Genomic DNA, 18,717 nt, shown 5'->3' with positions numbered 1-18,717 from the left:
TATAATTTAAGACACTATGTAGTCGGGGGCGAGTTGTAGATCATGAACATGAATCACTGGAGTAGTTGTACTATTAATGTGTTCTGTACAGTATAGTTAGTGCACCAATGAGGACAGCGCCACCATCTACACGAGGCAGTAGTTAACTACTGCACCGCTCACCAGCTCCTGTGATCGGATAGATTTAAATCCACCAACAGAGAACAGACTCGTGGGAACCACCAATTAGCTGCCCTGGGAGTGGCTTATGACGAATCCATAGGTCACATGACTTGCTCTTCCAGTAGAACAGCGGTCAGACAGCGTTGCTCATTTGCATAGCCCGTGTATAAATACAGCAGCGGTGGGAGGGTAAAGCATTCCGTTATCTCAGTTGAGAGGAGATTGCAGTGTGTTATCATGCCTGAGCCCGCCAAGTCTGCCCCGGCGCCCAAGAAAGGCTCCAAGAAAGCCGTGACCAAGACACAGAAGAAGGACGGCAAGAAGCGGAGAAAGAGCAGGAAGGAAAGCTACGCCATTTACGTGTACAAGGTGCTCAAGCAGGTCCACCCTGACACCGGCATCTCGTCCAAGGCCATGGGCATCATGAACTCCTTCGTCAATGACATCTTCGAGCGCATCGCAGGGGAAGCCTCCCGCCTGGCTCACTACAACAAGCGCTCCACCATCACCTCCCGGGAGATCCAGACTGCCGTGCGCCTGCTGCTGCCTGGAGAGCTGGCCAAGCACGCCGTGTCCGAGGGCACCAAGGCCGTCACCAAGTACACCAGCGCCAAGTAATGTGCCCCGTCCCTGCAGTAAGAACACAAAGGCTCTTCTAAGAGCCACCCACCTTGTCTACAACAGAGCTGTGCCTGCTATTGTCTGGCCTCCCGCTAGTCCCCCTGTTCTATGTGCGGCCGCTCTCGTGTCGGTGCAGATGCTGCTTCATACATTATGTGGCTGCCGGACAGGGAGGGACATTGTCGCGTGTGATGAAGCCGGAACACGGATCCTGCGGGCAGATGACCCGTCATAACTGTCCAGAAGAAACGGAACATTGTACATTAGGAGACGGAAGGAAGCATGGGACATCTGTAAATAACAATGATGAGGGTAGTAGTCAGATTTATAACAGATGCCAGGGAAACTGCTTGACGCCGATAGAGAACAAGCAATCACACTGGCGAGGACTGGGTAAAGGGTGGTTATTGTAATACAGGTGGAGCAGACTCTGGTGTCTCCTCTGTGCCGGGTGTTGTAATACAAGTGGAGCAGACTCTGGTGTCTCCTCTGTGCCGGGTATTGTAATACAAGTGGAGCAGACTCTGGTGTCTCCTCTGTGCCGGGTATTGTAATACAAGTGGAGCAGACTCTGGTGTCTCCTCTGTGCCGGGTATTGTAATATGTCCCTGTTCCTTTTTATTACAGGCATTATGTCCCTGTTCCTTCTTATTACCGGCATTACGTCCCTATTCCTTCATATTACCGGCATTATGTCCCTGTTTCCTCATCTTACCGGCATCATATGAAGGAACAGGGACATAATGCCGGTAATATGAAGGAACAGGGATATAATGCCCGTAATATGAAGGAATAGGGACATAATGCCTGTAACATGAAGGAACATGGACATAATGCCTGTAATATGAAGGAACAGGGACAAGATGCCGGTAAGATGAGGGAACAGGGACAAGATGCCGGTAAGATGAGGGAACAGGGACCTAATGCCGGTAATATGAAGGAACAGGGACATAATGCGGATACTTTGAAGGAACAGGGACATAATGCCGGTAAGAGGAGGGAACAGGGACATAATGCCGGTAATATGAGGGAACAGGGACATATAACCGGCATTATGTCCATGTGCCCTCCTACAGGGGACATAATGGCAGTAATATGCGGGGACATGGACATAATGCCGGTAATATGAAGGAACAGGGACATAATGCCGGTAAGATTTGGGAACAGGGACATAATGCCGGTAATATGAAAGAACAAGGACATAATGCCGGTAATATGAAGGAACAGGGACATAATGGCTGTAATATGAGAGAACAGGGACATAAAGCCGGTAATATGAAGGAACAGGGACATAATGCCTGGAGGATGAGGGAACAAGGACATGTAACCGGCATTATGTCCCTGTGCCCTCTTACAGGGGACATAATGCCAGTAATATGAAGGGACAGGGACATAAAGCCGGTAAAATGAAGGAACAGGGACTTAATGCCGATAATATGAAGGAACAAGGACATAATGCCGGTAAGATGAGGGAACAGGGACAAAATGGCGGTAATATGAAGGAACAAGAACATAATGCCTGTAATATGAAGGCACAGGGAAATAATGCCTGGAAGATTAGAGGGACAGGGACATATAACCAGCATTATGTCCCTGTGCCCTCATACAGGGAACAAAATGCCAGTAATATGAGGGGACAGGTATATATAGCAGGTAATATGAAGGAACAGGGACATATTGCCGGTATTATGAAGGAACAAGGACATAATCCCGGTAAGATGAAGGAACAGGGACGTAATGCCGGTAGGATGAGGGAACAGGGACATAATGCCGGTAATATGAGGGAACAAGGACATAATGCCGGTAAGATGAGGGGAAAGGGACATAATGCTGTGTAATGTGAGGGAACAAGGACATAATACCGGTAATATGAAAGAACAAGGACATAATGTCGTTAATATGAAGGAACAGGGAAATAATGCCGGTAATACGAAGGAACAGGGACATAAAGCCTGTAATATGAAGGAACAGGGACATAAAGCCTGTAATATGAGGGAACAGGGACATAATGCCTGTAATATGAAGGAACAGGGACATAATGCCGGTAATATGAAGGAACAGGGACATAATGCCTCGAAGATGAGGGAACAGGGACATATTACCGGCATTGTGTCCCTGTACCCTCCTACAGGGGACATAATGGCAGTAATATGTGGGGACACGGACAATACTACGGCGTCTTGTCTTTTGCCGGCTTAATGTAGTACAAGAGGAACAAACAGTGTCTGTTCCCTCCTCTGTGCCAGGTTCTAGTTATACAGGTGGAGAAGCCTCTAGTGTCCGGGTAATGTACTGCTGGAGGAGCAGGTTCTGGGGTCTGGCCTGTGTCAGGTTATAGTTATACAGGTGGAGAAGTCTCTAGTGTCCTGTCTGTGTCCGGGTAATGTACTGCTGGAGGAGCAGGTTCTGGGGTCTGGCCTGTGTCAGGTTATAGTTATACAGGTGGAGTAGTCTCTAGTGTCCTGTCTGTTTCCGGGTAATGTACTGCTGGAGGAGCAGGTTCTGGGGTCTGGCCTGTGTCAGGTTATAGTTATACAGGTGGAGAAGTCTCTAGTGTCCTGTCTGTGTCCGGGTAATGTACTGCTGGAGGAGCAGGTTCTGGGGTCTGACCTGTGTCAGGTTATTTTAGTAAAGGAGGAGCAGACTTGTGTCTTTTCTGTGCTGGGAAATTGTAATACAGGTGGAGCAGACGCTGGTGTCCTGCCTGTGCCGAGTTATTGTAACATAAGTAGAGCAAACTCTGGTGTTTCCTCTGTGCTGGGTTATTGTAACACAGGTGGAGCAGTTTCTGGTGTCTCCTCTGTGCCAAGTTACAGTAAGACAGGCGGAAGACACTCCGACATCTCGTCTGTGCCGGGTTACCCTTCTGGGCTCTCTGCAGCTCCAGGTCGCCCCCGCATCGGACAATCAGCTTCCCGCACGTTAGACATTGTGGTAAAGAATCCTGTGATAGTGACAAGTGCCGGGAATACAGGGAACGAGCTCCCGCAAACACATTTATCTTGTCCGATCACAGCGATGTGCAGATCGGCAGAACTATGGCAGAGATCCCGGGGCCTCCTCCCGGCTCCTTCCCAGCATCTCTGCCAGTGAAGGCTAGAAATGAGTAGGGGGAATGTCAGGGAGGGGGAAGTCACGTAGTGAGCCCGCTCGCCCGGCCGCTTCTAGTCGGTAAAGGGCTCTTATCCCGGGCAGGGAAGCACAAGGGGAGAGCGGAGCTTCACTCCTGTCAGATGAGGAAAGGGAGGACATGTGATCAGTGTCAGCCAGTAGACGCTCAGGACAATCGCAGCCAATCACCGAGCAGCCGCTGTACATATAAGAGGCCCCAGCTCCGTCCTCAGTGTTTCCCTCGCAGGATTATTGTTTTAGTGTATTCCCGTGTTATACGATGGCAGAGACCGCACCAGCCGCCGCTGTCCCTCCCACCGAGCCGGCCGCCAAATCCAAGAAGCAGCCGAAAAAACCTGCAGCAGGGGGCGCCAAGAAAAACAAAAAACCCTCCGGTCCCAGCGTGTCCGAGCTCATCGTGAAAGCCGTGTCCGCCTCCAAAGAGCGCAGTGGGGTGTCTCTGGCCGCCCTGAAGAAGGCTCTGGCTGCTGGAGGATACGATGTAGACAAGAACAACAGCCGCCTGAAGATGGCGCTCAAGACTCTGGTGACCAAGGAAACCCTGCTCCAGGTGAAAGGCAGCGGCGCCTCCGGCTCCTTCAAGCTGAACAAGAAGCAGCAGGAGACTAAGGACAAGGCGGCCAAGAAGAAGCCGGCGGCTGCTGCCAAATCCCCGAAGAAGACTCCGGCCAAGAGCCTGACAAAGGCCAAGAGGCCTGCCGCTGGCAAGAAGGTGGCGAAGAGCCCCAAGAAGCCAAAACCTGCCCCCAAGAAAATAACAAAGAGCCCAGCAAAGAAGGCGGCCAAGCCCAAAGCTGCCAAGAGTCCGGCTAAGAAAGCTGCCAAGAGTCCGGCTAAGAAAGCTGCCAAGAGTCCGGCAAAGAAAGCGCCCAAAGCTGCCAAGAGTCCGGCTAAGAAAGCGTCTAAATCCAGGAAGACCGTGGCGAAGAAATAACCGAGAGCCGCCCGTTTCTTGTCCCACAAAGGCTCTTTTCAGAGCCACCACCTTCTCCCCGGCAGAGCTGTATGATCACTGGCCGCTGTTTCCTCCGGTACAGACAGCAGCGCGATCCTGAGATAAAGGAGGCGCCATCATCGCGTGTGCACGGAGGAGCTTCATGTCCCTGTTACTCTATGACAAGTGTCATTTCTGGTCATTGCGCTGGACGCCATAGCTGCTGTATCCGGACCTCCACAGTGTCCGTCCCGTCACTATGGTGTAACATCCAGGCAGAGTTTATCAGGTCACAGTCCACCAGGTGTAATGTGTGAATAAGGACCGGGGCAGCAATAGACTTGTAGCTTACAGCACAGGATCCACGTGAAGGAGGCCGATGGTTTACACTCTCTCCGGTGTAAATAGAGCACAATGTCCCCTCCTCCTCCTCATTACACGTGGTGGATGGTGACCCTTATATGCTGCCTCTGGATGCGGGGCACAGTGTCCTGTGTAAGGATGGGGTGGGGGATTGTCCCTTTGTGTGATCTATAAAACCACTGCAGCGGCGGATGATGGGGAAGTAGTCTCTTATATAACGCTGTGTACGTGATCTGCGGACATGGAAATACAGTGAGCTGTTACTGATGACAACTATTTCGCAGAGCTGGAGAAATGATCTCATTAACGCCCCCTGCTGTACAAGCTGCGTCTGGACATCATGTAAACCGGTGTCCGCCTCTTCGGAGCGGTGATTGGTCGCGAATATCACATTTGCTTTGTCGGGCGCATATTTTTATGAAGAAGCCAATAGAATGTAGGGGTGTGCCTTTCATGGACCAATGAGGACACGCTCAAGTGTATAAATACTCTGCTCTGTCCTCTCCTCGTATCAGTCTACAAGTGTGCACGTTGTTCTAGAGCTATGGCCAGAACAAAGCAGACTGCGCGTAAATCCACCGGCGGGAAAGCGCCCCGCAAGCAGCTGGCTACTAAAGCTGCACGGAAGAGCGCTCCCGCTACCGGCGGAGTGAAGAAGCCTCATCGTTACCGCCCGGGCACAGTCGCTCTCCGTGAAATCCGCCGCTACCAGAAGTCCACGGAGCTTCTTATCCGTAAGCTGCCCTTCCAGCGCCTGGTGCGAGAGATCGCTCAGGACTTCAAGACCGATCTGCGCTTCCAGAGCTCAGCAGTCATGGCTCTGCAGGAGGCCAGCGAGGCTTATCTGGTCGGACTGTTTGAGGATACCAACCTGTGCGCCATCCACGCCAAGAGGGTCACTATCATGCCCAAAGACATTCAACTGGCCCGCAGGATCCGTGGTGAGAGGGCTTAGGTCTGAACCCGGCACCGACTACAACACAAAGGCTCTTTTCAGAGCCACCAAATCCTCCCTCAAACGAGCTTAATCCTTTTCCTCCGTTATTCTACCGCGACTCCCGCTGGCTTCTCGGTGCTCTGCTATTAATATGTGGAGATGCTATGTTAACCCTTTCAGTGCTTGGCGCCATTTACACTATAACCAGTCCCCGTCTCTAGCGCTCACGTTATCCGGCCCTTTCATCAGTCCTGTCATGTGTTATGCCGGGTGTCTGCGCTGTATTCATCACCTCCCTCTCCGGCTGTATCGTAGCGATAACCCGCCCCACTCCTCACTGATGACCGTACATCGCTCTTCCTATAATAACCTCCGCTGCTGCTGCGAGGAATGACGCCGTTATGTGCAGCTAATGATCCACCGCTGACCAGTGTGTGCGGAGTCCTTGTTCCCTACTCCTTGTAAAGGCAAACCAGGCGCAGCGTGTAGGGTGGGGAGCAGGTATCCTCCGCCCGGTGTGAACACAAGCGCAGTGGAATTATACTCTTATTCTGTGAGGTCATGATCATCGGGTGTAGTCCCGGTCACCGTTGTAAATCAGAGATCTAAACTCATTAACACTGCCCGAGTCCTCTCCTCCCTATTCATTCTATAAAACCGTTGTGGTGCTGGTGGCCTAAGGGGTGATCTGCGGGCACACAAATCCTGAACCTGAAGGCAGATGACGAGCAGCCGCCATACTAATCCAAGACGTCACGCTTGTTCCTTGTTTTCTTAACATTACTCTTTAGATTTGGGGCAGATAGAGATTACACAGCAGTCGCGCTATAAGCGGGAAAAGAGCGGCCGGTATTGTAAAATGAGAGTGAAATTCAAAATCTGAGTTAAGCCAATCAACGGGAGGGGGAGGGATTGGTAATGTGAATTTACTGAGAGAAACGCCCCGGAAGTGACATGTATTACAGTTCTCTCTCTGGTCCACCCAAGGTCTATATAAAGACGCACCCCGCGGTTGTTGGTACAATAGTTCTCTTTAGCTCCAGCTTACAGGATGTCTGGTCGTGGTAAAGGAGGAAAAGGACTCGGATAGGGCGGTGCCAAGCGGCACAGGAAGGTGCTCCGTGATAACATCCAGGGCATCACCAAGCCTGCAATCCGCCGTCTAGCTCGCAGGGGAGGCGTCAAACGCATCTCCGGTCTCATCTATGAAGAGACTCGCGGCGTCCTGAAGGTTTTCCTGGAGAACGTCATCCGTGACGCCGTCACCTACACCGAGCACGCCAAGAGGAAGACCGTCACCGCTATGGACGTGGTGTACGCGCTCAAACGCCAGGGCCGCACTCTCTACGGCTTCGGAGGTTAATTCCCCTCCTGCTCAGCTCCATCTTACACAACACAAAGGCTCTTCTCAGAGCCGCCACATCCTCTATAGATCAGCTATGATGTCTGCTGGTGACCGCTCGTGTATCATCTGAGCAGTGACCTTCTACTTCTATATACACGGGGGTAGGGGCTTCAGTATCACGTCGGTCTTCCAGTGAGGAGCCGGATATGTGGACTGCACTATGTCCCCTAATAACGTCCTAGAAGCAGCTGCCTGAATTGGGTCTTAGACCAGGGAATGTTAATCTGAAGGGAAAGAGTGCCTTAGTGCTATACTTGCTGCCGAGTGATCCTCCGGCAGGAATACACATCCTCGTAGCGGCGCTGCCGGGCGCCGTTTGTGCCGATGCCTGCACGTACACGAGTGGCAGAAACTCACCGCTGAATATCCGCTCAGTTGCTCATAGCGCTGTATAAGCGCACGAGCAGTGGATCAAACAGCGGACTTGCGGTGTTGCTTCTTCGGCGTCCAGCTTGCTGCTGGGCAACGTGCTTTCCGCAATCCTTGGAGAGAGGGCCAGTGTTTTCTTAGCTGCTGTCACTGCTACTAATGTTACCAGATTCTTACAACAAACAATAAATCTGTTACTGGGACCAACTTTGACACAAGTATCGGCTCGGCCCGTATCTCATTCTGCCGGACGGCTGGGATTAATAAGGCTGCTGGCAATAAATCTAGTAACCTCTAGTACTAATAATGAATCTGTCTGCTGTCCCTATATAGGACTCACTTTATTACAGTAACGCGTGCAGTTTCTTGCAGAGCAACATTTAGTGAGACGCATTCAATGAATGAAAAAGGACAAACTGATGCAGCTGATACGGCATTTTACAAGAGCAAAACCCAATGTTGGAGGGGCCGTGTTTTCCAAGCTGCTCTCATTGCTACAAATGTTACGAGATTTTCAAAACAAACTAGCAATTTGTAGCACCAAGTTCCACATAAGTATGGACTTGCATTGTCTTGTATGTCACTTTGCCAGACTGCTGGTATAATCGCGCTGCTGGCAATACAATGACAGGAAACAGAATGCACCTAATTCTACTTCGTACTAACACTGTGCGTTGTCTATACTTAGGACTCCCCTCATCCCACTAACGCATGAAGTTGCTGCAGAGTAACATTTACTGAGACGCATTCGAAGAATCCAGTGAGACTGGAAGATATAATTTAAGACACTATGTAGTCGGGGGCGAGTTGTAGATCATGAACATGAATCACTGGAGTAGTTGTACTATTAATGTGTTCTGTACAGTATAGTTAGTGCATCAATGAGGACAGCGCCACCATCCGCACGAGGCAGTAGTTAATGTGTAGGTCATAAGTAATGCAGCAGTTGTATACCCCGACCCTTACTCATCAGAGATCAGCGGTGACAGCTCTGTTCTAAGGACCATGTGGGTGGCTCTTAAAAGAGCCTTTGTGGTTAAATGTGGGATAAGCGGCGCTCACTTGCTCTTGGCGCTTTTGCTGCTTTCGGTCTTCTTGGGCAGCAGAACGGCCTGGATGTTGGGCAGGACGCCTCCCTGAGCGATGGTCACACCACCCAGCACTTTGTTGAGCTCCTCCTCGTCATTGAGCACGGCCAGCTGCAGTTGACGGGGGATGATTCGGGTCTTTTTGTTGTCCCGGGCGGCATTTCCGGCCAGTTCAAGGATCTCAGTGGTCAGATATTCCAACACAGCGGCCAGGTAGATCGGAGCGCCGTCGCCGACCCTCTCAGCGTATTTGCCCTTGCGGAGAAGTCTGTGCACACGACCGACAGGGAACTGAAGTCCTGCCCGGGATAAAAATAATATTACATCTTTGTAATTTAATGGTCTCATTTATTTTTCTACTTGATTTATATTGACTCCTGCACCCTATAACGAAGCAGTTAGGTGCTGAGTTCAGTAACACTACAGTGCCAGCCCATGCACCTGGGTTTGAAGCTTGCTGCGTGCCGCTGGTGTGGTAGATGGCATTCTCCTTACTTATGCAAGTTTCCTGGGGATAGAACCTGCATGTTCCTGACTCTTCTGCTGGCAGAGAACTTTACCAGTGCGCTACCTCTACTGTTGAGAGCCAGCTGCAAAATATTCCAAAGATGACATGTTCTTATTCCTGCTGGAAGTGATCTTTACATTTGGTCTTGTGGGGACAATAAGAAAGTCCAAATATCAACCAGTGCTGGTGGCAGGGTGCATGATCAGTGTGTAGCCAGTGAGTGTCTTCTGTGTGGTCTCTGGTTCAAATCCTAATGTGTGGCCTTAACCAAAAGATACCTTGATGGGTGGTGTTTATAGTGGTGTGGATGCAGCACAATGAGATTGTCACTGCTTAAGAAAGTTACTTATGTGAAGAATGTTACATATACAGCTGTCACTTTTTTGAGAAAGCTGTACTTAGCTACTTTTTCTAACAGTTTTCTCACTCTCACAGGTATCATAACCCAATACTCCTTAGGAAAGGGGGAAGTACCCCAAGGTCACCAGGAGGACAACATGGGGATTAGAACCCACATTGTACAGCAGTGACCCCTGCACTCAACTCAGATCACACAAGCTGTGAGCCAGCTGGACAGCAGATACACAATAACACATTTATCAACTCTTTAAAAATCAGGGGTAATCAGACTTTCAACAAGAGAAACGCTACATCTCATTAGCGCTTTTAAGACTGGAGACACAAGGTGGAGATCCTGGGGATAGAACCTGTATGTCCCTGACTCATCAGCTTCCTGCTAATTCACGAGCAGATAACTTTACCAGTGCGCTACCTCTGCTGTCGAGAGACAGTCGCGAATTCTTCCAAAGGTGACGTTCTTATTCCTGCTGGAAGTGATATTACATTTGGTCTAATGGGAACAATAAGAAGCTCTAGCGAATAACCTGAGCTGGTCGTGTGGTACTTAACCAGTGACTAAACAGTGAGAGTCTTCTGTGCAGATCCTGGTACAATTCCTGATGTGTAGCCTTGTCTGAAAGGATACCTTACTGTGTGCAGGCAGAATAATGAGGAGGTTACTGCATGAGAAAGGTACTTATGCTGCTGAACCATCTTACTTTTCTACTACATTATTGCAGATTTCAGCAATATCCTCATCACTGAAACAAGTGTCACATTTCATCACGCCATAGATGGTGCTCTATGGGAAAGGGGGAAAGTTGAATTATGAGCACATAAGCTGTGAGCTCGCTGCTCAGTGGCTCCACCAGAACATATTATTCATCTCATAGAAAAGCGCAGTAACCTGACATTCAACAGAACTCACTTTAGACCGAATCAGGGAACAAGTGGGCTGCGGGCTGCGGACTGCGTGCTGGGGGGCTTAGGGTTTAAGTGCTTAGGCCAGGAACGCTGCAATGTTAGTGCATGTCCCTGTCTTAGATCAGCTAGAATCTCTAGTAGTATTCTGACATTTCACGTTCTTAAAATATAGTAGAGATAATGATTTATTTCAACCTTTATTTCTTTCATCGCATTCCCAGTGGCTCAGACGTTTAAATACACCAAGTTTTTTTTTTTTTTTTTTCAATTCTATTTTTATTAAAACGTTTTTTTTATTACAGATAAATAGACAAACAATGGAGCACAAAGTCATTTGCTGACCCCGCAGGGCGGCTTAAAAAACACATGATATCTCAAAAGCCTGTGTAGCTAAGAAATCTTATGTACCAATAACAATAGTTGAACAAAAGCAAAAGTAAAAATACAAAAAACACAATTGTATAGACATATATTTTATATAGTACGGAGTACAAAATGCGGTCGAGACCAGACCGCTTAATAAAACATAATGAAAAGAAATGGAAGCAAAATAAAAAGACGGAGGGCGACCTCCAATCAAGGTGTCGTCTGTTATGGAAGATTATTAGAAGTAGCAGGAAGGTAAATATGTAGCATCAATAACCATAGAATTAGAATACCCAAGGTTATAGGACAAAGAGATATCATCATATGTCGCTATATGAGTAGGTGGGAAGGACAGCACACAGGTTATAAAACAATCAGTCTAGATAGTGAGAGAAGGAGTATGAGAAGCCCCATCCTGTACATTTTATACTTAATCTACCTGTCCCATGTGCGGAAGATCTTTAGTCTATTACCAGATTCCCCCCAAAAAAGTTCTTAGAACCTCCTTCGATCCAACATTGGCGGGAAAAGGTCCATTAGTTATACAGATGTCTCCACTCCTCCAGAGCCAACTTGATGGCCAGTAACTCCCGATCCCCAATAGAGTAATTGCGCTCTGCAGAGGAGAAAAGTCTCGAGTAATAGCCACATACTACTGCCTTTCCCTTGAGGCTTCTCTGGAACAGAAGTGCACCTGCACCAACAGAAGAAGCGTCCACCTCCAACGAGAACTGCCGAGTCACGTCAGGATGATGGAGGATCGAGGCTGAAATGAAGGCATTTTTGAGGCTATTGAATTCGGATTCTGCATCTGGAGTCCACACCTTGGCGTTTATACCTTTCTTGGTAAGGGTAGAGATGGGGGCCGTCAGTGAAGAGAAGTTTGGGATGTATTGCCAGTAGAAGTTTTGTACGGTGTATGGACCGCAGGCCCTGAGGACGTGGCCACCCCAGAATGGACTTTACTTTCTCAGGATACATCTTGAGACCCTGATCCGAGATGATGTAGCCCAAGAAGGGCAGAAAATTATTTTCAAAAGTGCATTACTCCAACTTGGCATACAGGCAATTCCCCCTTAAATCACAACAGGGCTTGACGGACATGCCTCCGATGTGTCATCTGATTTGGGGAGAAAATCAAAATGTCATCGAGATAGACCACAACAAAAACATAGAGGAGATCTCAGAAGATACAATTCACAAATTCTTGGAAGACCGCTGGAGCATTACACAGGCCGAAGGGCATCACCAGGTATTTATAGTGCCCGTCCCGGGTGTTAAATGCCATCTTCCACTCATCACCTTGATGGATTCGGATTAAGTTGTAGGCCCCGGGGGGCGTGGCTTAGGCATGGCAGTGTGAAGACGTGTGTCTCTGCAGCTCCGGACTCACCCAGCCGAAAATCGCCTGACAGGGCTCACTCACCAGTCCCCGACTCAGCATGACCAGGGGGAAATATCGCAGGAACCTTCCAGACACCTCGGGCACCTCGTCAATCGGCCGGTTCCTCCGGTCCACGCTGGACGGCGTTCCTCAGCGGTCCTCTTCTTCTCCTCCTGCAGGCCGCACCCAGACCCCGCCGCCTCGTGGGCACACTCCGCCTTCTTCCTCTGCTGATCAGATGCCAACCGGCAGCTGCTCCCGCGCCCCTGGAGGGGAGATGGCACCTGTGGAGAGAGGTCAGCGTGGGTCAGAATTTCGAGGGCCGTCCCCAGGGGAGGCTGTTCCCCTTCTCCAGCCCCAGAAAACACCCGGACACGGGGTGACGACCATGGCGCCACCAAGCAGGGTGCATGAGGCAACATTTTTACTGCCCGCCCAGCGGCAGGCGACAACGCAGGATAGCCAGCAGAGTCAGGGAATGCCAGACATTTTCAGGGGGACCCCCACCCTCACCCCACCGGTACACCTGGGGGAATATCACACCGGCCCGTCCCTGGCCTCCCACTCTCCATGGAACGGACCCTGGCGGAACTTTGGGAGATGGTCAAAGTACTCCCCACCAAAACCGACTTGGATCTCCGCCTCAACCGGTTGGAGGAGAAACATGACAGGGCCATTGGCGCGGTCACACAAGACGTGCGTGATCTGGCCACGAGGGTGGAAACCTTGGAGTGCCAGCATTCTATATCCTCCCTGGACATCTCGGTCCTCTCTCAATCTTTGGCTACTCAGGGTACGCAACTACGTGACCTCTCCCTGCATTTGAATGATGTCGAGAATAGGCGGAGGCGTAACAATTTGAAACTACGGGGTTTTCCGGAGTCTGTACCCCCAGATGGACTTTATGATGCTGTGACACACATTTTCAACAAACTCCTAGATCGCCCGCGGGATATGCCCATAGGAATGGACATAGTTCACAGGCTGGCGGGCCCCCGGAACAAAGAATGTAACCGACCCAGAGATGTTATCTGTAGAGTGCATTTCTACAAACAGAAAGAGGAGATTGCCCGGAGAGCTTGGGAAAAGGGGGCTGTTCCTTTCAACGGTACCGAGATAACAGTCCTGCCAGACATCTCAAGGCTGACACTCTCCATGCGCAGAACTATCCGCCCATTATTGGAAGCAACAAAGGCGGCAGGAGCAACCTACAGGTGGGGATACCCCTTCCACATCATCCTTCGCAGACAGGGAATGTCATTTGCGGTCCGTTCTAAAGATTACCTAGAGGAGGCCTTCCGGTTCCTGGAGATCCCACCAGTGCGGTTACCAGACTGGACTGAACCCCCAGCACCGTTTGCTCTGAGAGGAGGACCATACCCAGACTCGGTGTCTCATCTTCCGTCTCGCCCAGGAGCTGAGCCGACTGAACCCCGATCTCCAGAACGTCGATCCCCGCACCGAGACCGTGAAAGCGGGCTCGTTGACCCTCGTCCTCCAGGACGGCGTTCTCCGCGGAGGGACTGACTGATCTTTGGCGTTCTTATGTGGACATTTATTTGTCACTCACTCCACCTTTTTCTTCCATAGGGCTCTTGGAGGGCAGTGAAGACAGAGTCGTTGTTGGTGTTGCTCTTAGGCCATTTGTATTGCTGTGGGCCTGTGGGGAGGGGTGGTCTTTTCCGGTTGGGGATGTTTTAATTGTTTCACCTGTTTCACCAAGGAGGGGATGGTGGGCTCCGGTAATAGTTGATTTGGTGAGTCCGGGGCTGGGATGCAATTTATTTGAGATATCTAGTTGACTACTGGTTTACTGAAACGCTGTCTTTGCATTGCTGTCTTTCCTCGTTCTCTGTTAGGGTTCCGTGTAGCTGTGTCGTACTCAGAGGTCTTCTGTGGGTGACATAGCACACGTTGAGTAGTGGAGAGATTTCGAACTCCGACTTTAGAGAACTTGTGTTTTCTGGCACCTTCTGTACTGCTGCTCATGTACAGGAGCTTTTCTTCTTCTTTTTCTTCTTCTCATTCTTTTTCTCTCTCCCCCTTCCCCTCTGTCCATTCCTAAGTCCGCTATCATGTCTGACATTACGGTTGTCTCCCTGAATACGCAGGGTCTGAATATTCCTGAAAAGAGGTCCTCCATTCTCCGACTTCTGTGGAAAAGAAAAGCACACGTGGCCTTTCTGCAGGAAACCCACTTTCGGGCGGACTGCATACCGAAGCTCACGGACTCCAACTATCCTGATGGGTATCATAGTGTATCCCCTGACTCCAAGTCCAAGGGGGTCTCCATCCTGATCTCGCGTTCTCCCCATTGGGAACATGTGGAGACTTGCACGGATGGAGTGGGCCGGTACCTTTTCGTGAAGGGTAAGTTGGATAACACATTGTACACACTGGCCTCATACTAACTCCCTAACACTGGTCAAGTGGCCTTCTTGGATAGAGTTTTAGGGGTACTGGAAGGCTTTCTGGAAGGCACCTTAATACTGGGGGGGGATTTAAATGTCACATTGGATCCCGTATTTGACACCTCGCGAGGGCACTCCTCTCTACCCAGGGCAGCTCACCGTCGTATATGACGATTGCTGCATGAGCACCAACTCGTAGATGCGTGGCGGGTCCTGCATCCCTCAACCAAACACTACATGTTTTATTGAATTATTTGAATTTATTAAATGATAGTTTTCCTAAATAAAAAACACTGCTGTAATCTACATCGCAGCGCCGATCACATCATGTACAAGATAGGCCACTTATAATGTGGTGACAGCCTCTTTATTACTAGGACCACTGTTATCTACATTACAGCGCCGATCACATCATGTACAAGATAGGGCACTTATAATGTGGTGACAGCCTCTTTATTACTAGGACCACTGTTATCTACATTACAGCGCCAATCACATCATGTACAAGATAGGCCACTTATAATGTGGTGACAGACTCTTTATTACTAGGACCACTGTTCTCTAGATTACAGCGCCGATCACATCATGTACAAGATAGGCCACTTATAATGTGGTGACAGCCTCTTTATTACTAGGACCACTGTTCTCTACATTACAGCGCCGATCACATCATGTACAAGATAGGCCACTTATAATGTGGTGACAGAGCCGCTTTATTACTAGAACCACTGTTATCTACATTACATCACCGATCACATCATATACAAGATAGGCCACTTATAATGTGGTGACAGCCTCTTTATTACTAGAACCACTGTTATCTACATTACATCACCGATCACATCATATACAAGATAGGCCACTTATAATGTGGTGACAGCCTCTTTATTACTAGGACCACTGTTATCTACATTACAGCGCCCATCACATCATGTACAAGATAGGCCACTTATAATGTGGTGATAGCCTCTTTATTACTAGGACCACTGTTATCTACATTACAGCGCCGATCACATCATGTACAAGATAGGCCACTTATAATGTGGTGACAGACTCTTTATTACTAGGACCACTGTTATCTACATTACAGCGCCCATCACATCATGTACAAGATAGGCCACTTATAATGTGGTGACAGCCTCTTTATTACTAGGACCACTGTTATCTACATTACAGCGCCCATCACATCATGTACAAGATAGGGCACTTATAATGTGGTGACAGCCTCTTTATTACTAGGACCACTGTTATCTACATTACAGCGCCAATCACATCATGTACAAGATAGGCCACTTATAATGTGGTGACAGACTCTTTATTACTAGGACCACTGTTCTCTAGATTACAGCGCCGATCACATCATGTACAAGATAGGCCACTTATAATGTGGTGACAGCCTCTTTATTACTAGGACCACTGTTCTCTACATTACAGCGCCGATCACATCATGTACAAGATAGGCCACTTATAATGTGGTGACAGAGCCGCTTTATTACTAGAACCACTGTTATCTACATTACATCACCGATAACATCATATACAAGATAGGCCACTTATAATGTGGTGACAGCCTCTTTATTACTAGAACCACTGTTATCTACATTACATCACCGATCACATCATATACAAGATAGGCCACTTATAATGTGGTGACAGCCTCTTTATTACTAGGACCACTGTTATCTACATTACAGCGCCCATCACATCATGTACAAGATAGGCCACTTATAATGTGGTGACAGCCTCTTTATTACTAGGACCACTGTTATCTACATTACAGCGCCGATCACATCATGTACAAGATAGGCCACTTATAATGTGGTGACAGACTCTTTATTACTAGGACCACTGTTATCTACATTACAGCGCCCATCACATCATGTACAAGATAGGCCACTTATAATGTGGTGACAGCCTCTTTATTACTAGGACCACTGTTATCTACATTACAGCGCCAATCACATCATGTACAAGATAGGCCACTTATAATGTGGTGACAGACTCTTTATTACTAGGACCACTGTTCTCTACATTACAGCGCCGATCACATCATGTACAAGATAGGCCACTTATAATGTGGTGACAGCCTCTTTATTACTAGGACCACTGTTATCTACATTACAGCGCCGATCACATCATGTACAAGATAGGCCACTTATAATGTGGTGACAGCCTCTTTATTACTAGGACCACTGTTATCTACATTACAGCGCCGATCACATCATGTACAAGATAGGCCACTTATAATGTGGTGACAGACTCTTTATTACTAGGACCACTGTTATCTACATTACAGCGCCCATCACATCATGTACAAGATAGGCCACTTATAATGTGGTGACAGACTCTTTATTACTAGGACCACTGTTATCTACATTACAGCGCCGATCACATCATGTACAAGATAGGCCACTTATAATGTGGTGACAGACTCTTTATTACTAGGACCACTGTTATCTACATTACAGCGCCAATCACATTATGTACAAGATAGGCCACTTATAATGTGGTGACAGCCTCTTTATTACTAGGACCACTGTTATCTACATTACAGCGCCGATCACATCATGTACAAGATAGGCCACTTATAATGTGGTGACAGACTCTTTATTACTAGGACCACTGTTATCTACATTACAGCGCCCATCACATCATGTACAAGATAGGCCACTTATAATGTGGTGACAGACTCTTTATTACTAGGACCACTGTTATCTACAGTACAGCGCCGATCACATCATGTACAAGATAGGGCACTTATAATGAGGTGACAGACTCTTTATTACTAGGACCACTGTTATCTACATTACAGCGCCGATCACATCATGTACAAGATAGGCCACTTATAATGTGGTGACAGACTCTTTATTACTAGGACCACTGTTATCTACATTACAGCGCCCATCACATCATGTACAAGATAGGCCACTTATAATGTGGTGACAGACTCTTTATTACTAGGACCACTGTTATCTACATTACAGCGCCGATCACATCATGTACAAGATAGGCCACTTATAATGTGGTGACAGACTCTTTATTACTAGGACCACTGTTATCTACATTACAGCGCCAATCACATTATGTACAAGATAGGCCACTTATAATGTGGTGACAGACTCTTTATTACTAGGACCACTGTTATCTACATTACAGCGCCAATCACATTATGTAGGAGACAGGGCACTTATAATGAGGTGACAGAGCCTCTTTAACCCCTTAAGGACGCAGACACTTTTAGACCATATGACACAGCCTCATTTTTTAAATCTGACATGTGTCGTCACTTCATGTCGTAATAACTCTGGAATGCTTTTACCTATCCAAGCGATTCTGAGATTGTTTTCTCGTGACATATTGTACTTTATGTTAGTGAAAAAATTTCGTCAATAAAGTCAATATTTTTTGTGAAAAATACCAAAAATTAGAGAAAATTTGCAAAAATTAGCATTTTTCTAAATTTAAATGTATCTGCTTGTAAGACAGATAGTAATACCACACAAAATAGTGACTAGTTAATATTTCCCTTATGTCTACTTTATGTCTTTTCCATTTTTTGAACATCTTTTTATTTTTCTAGGACGTTATTAGGCTTATAAGTTTAGCAACAATTTCTCATATTTTCAAGAAAATTTCAAAAGGCTATTTTTTTTAGGGAACAGTTCAGATCTGAAGTGGCTTTGAGGGCCTTATATATTAGGAACCCCACAAATCACCCCATTTTAAAAACTGCACCCCTTAAAGTATTCAAAACAGCATTTAGAAAGTTTCTTA

At 48.0% G+C, this 18,717-nt stretch overlaps 4 protein-coding genes across 4 annotated transcripts; 3 read left to right on the top strand and 1 right to left on the bottom strand.

Annotated features, from left to right (window-relative positions):
- The first annotated feature begins 388 nt into the window (after nucleotides 1-388).
- Nucleotides 389-780, top strand: LOC142720071 (histone H2B 1.1). Its single transcript, XM_075848801.1, has one exon. It carries the CDS (start codon nucleotides 400-402, stop codon nucleotides 778-780), a length of 381 nt encoding a protein of 126 aa, XP_075704916.1. The 5' UTR covers nucleotides 389-399.
- A 3,394-nt stretch (nucleotides 781-4,174) lies between these two features.
- On the top strand, nucleotides 4,175-4,875 carry LOC142720070 (histone H1.01-like). Its single transcript, XM_075848800.1, has one exon. It carries the CDS (start codon nucleotides 4,175-4,177, stop codon nucleotides 4,847-4,849), a length of 675 nt encoding a protein of 224 aa, XP_075704915.1. The 3' UTR covers nucleotides 4,850-4,875.
- Nucleotides 4,876-5,756: 881 nt separating this feature from the next.
- On the top strand, nucleotides 5,757-6,167 carry LOC142720069 (histone H3). The gene has a single exon (XM_075848799.1). It carries the CDS (start codon nucleotides 5,757-5,759, stop codon nucleotides 6,165-6,167), a length of 411 nt encoding a protein of 136 aa, XP_075704914.1.
- A 2,814-nt stretch (nucleotides 6,168-8,981) lies between these two features.
- On the bottom strand, nucleotides 8,982-12,592 carry LOC142720068 (histone H2A type 1-like). The gene is made up of 3 exons (XM_075848798.1): nucleotides 12,575-12,592; nucleotides 10,578-10,660; nucleotides 8,982-9,279 (listed from the first exon to the last, which is right to left on the bottom strand). The coding sequence occupies exons 1-3, from the start codon at nucleotides 12,590-12,592 to the stop codon at nucleotides 8,982-8,984; spliced, it is 399 nt and encodes a 132-aa protein (XP_075704913.1).
- Between the last annotated feature and the right edge of the window lie 6,125 nt (nucleotides 12,593-18,717).

This window comes from Rhinoderma darwinii, unplaced genomic scaffold (genome assembly GCF_050947455.1).
Source record: "Rhinoderma darwinii isolate aRhiDar2 unplaced genomic scaffold, aRhiDar2.hap1 Scaffold_489, whole genome shotgun sequence".
Taxonomy (NCBI): domain Eukaryota; kingdom Metazoa; phylum Chordata; class Amphibia; order Anura; family Rhinodermatidae; genus Rhinoderma; species Rhinoderma darwinii.
This window is presented reverse-complemented; position numbering and strand designations above follow the sequence as displayed.

Coding starts and splice junctions, on each gene's coding strand:
- LOC142720071 (XM_075848801.1), top strand. CDS start 400: ATGCCTGAGCCCGCCAAGTCTGCCCCGGCGCCCAAGAAAGGCTCCAAG.
- LOC142720070 (XM_075848800.1), top strand. CDS start 4,175: ATGGCAGAGACCGCACCAGCCGCCGCTGTCCCTCCCACCGAGCCGGCC.
- LOC142720069 (XM_075848799.1), top strand. CDS start 5,757: ATGGCCAGAACAAAGCAGACTGCGCGTAAATCCACCGGCGGGAAAGCG.
- LOC142720068 (XM_075848798.1), bottom strand. Junction 9,280..10,577: donor TGCAATAATGTAGTAGAAAA/GTAAGATGGTTC, acceptor TCGTGTGCACAG/ACTTCTCCGCAAGGGCAAAT.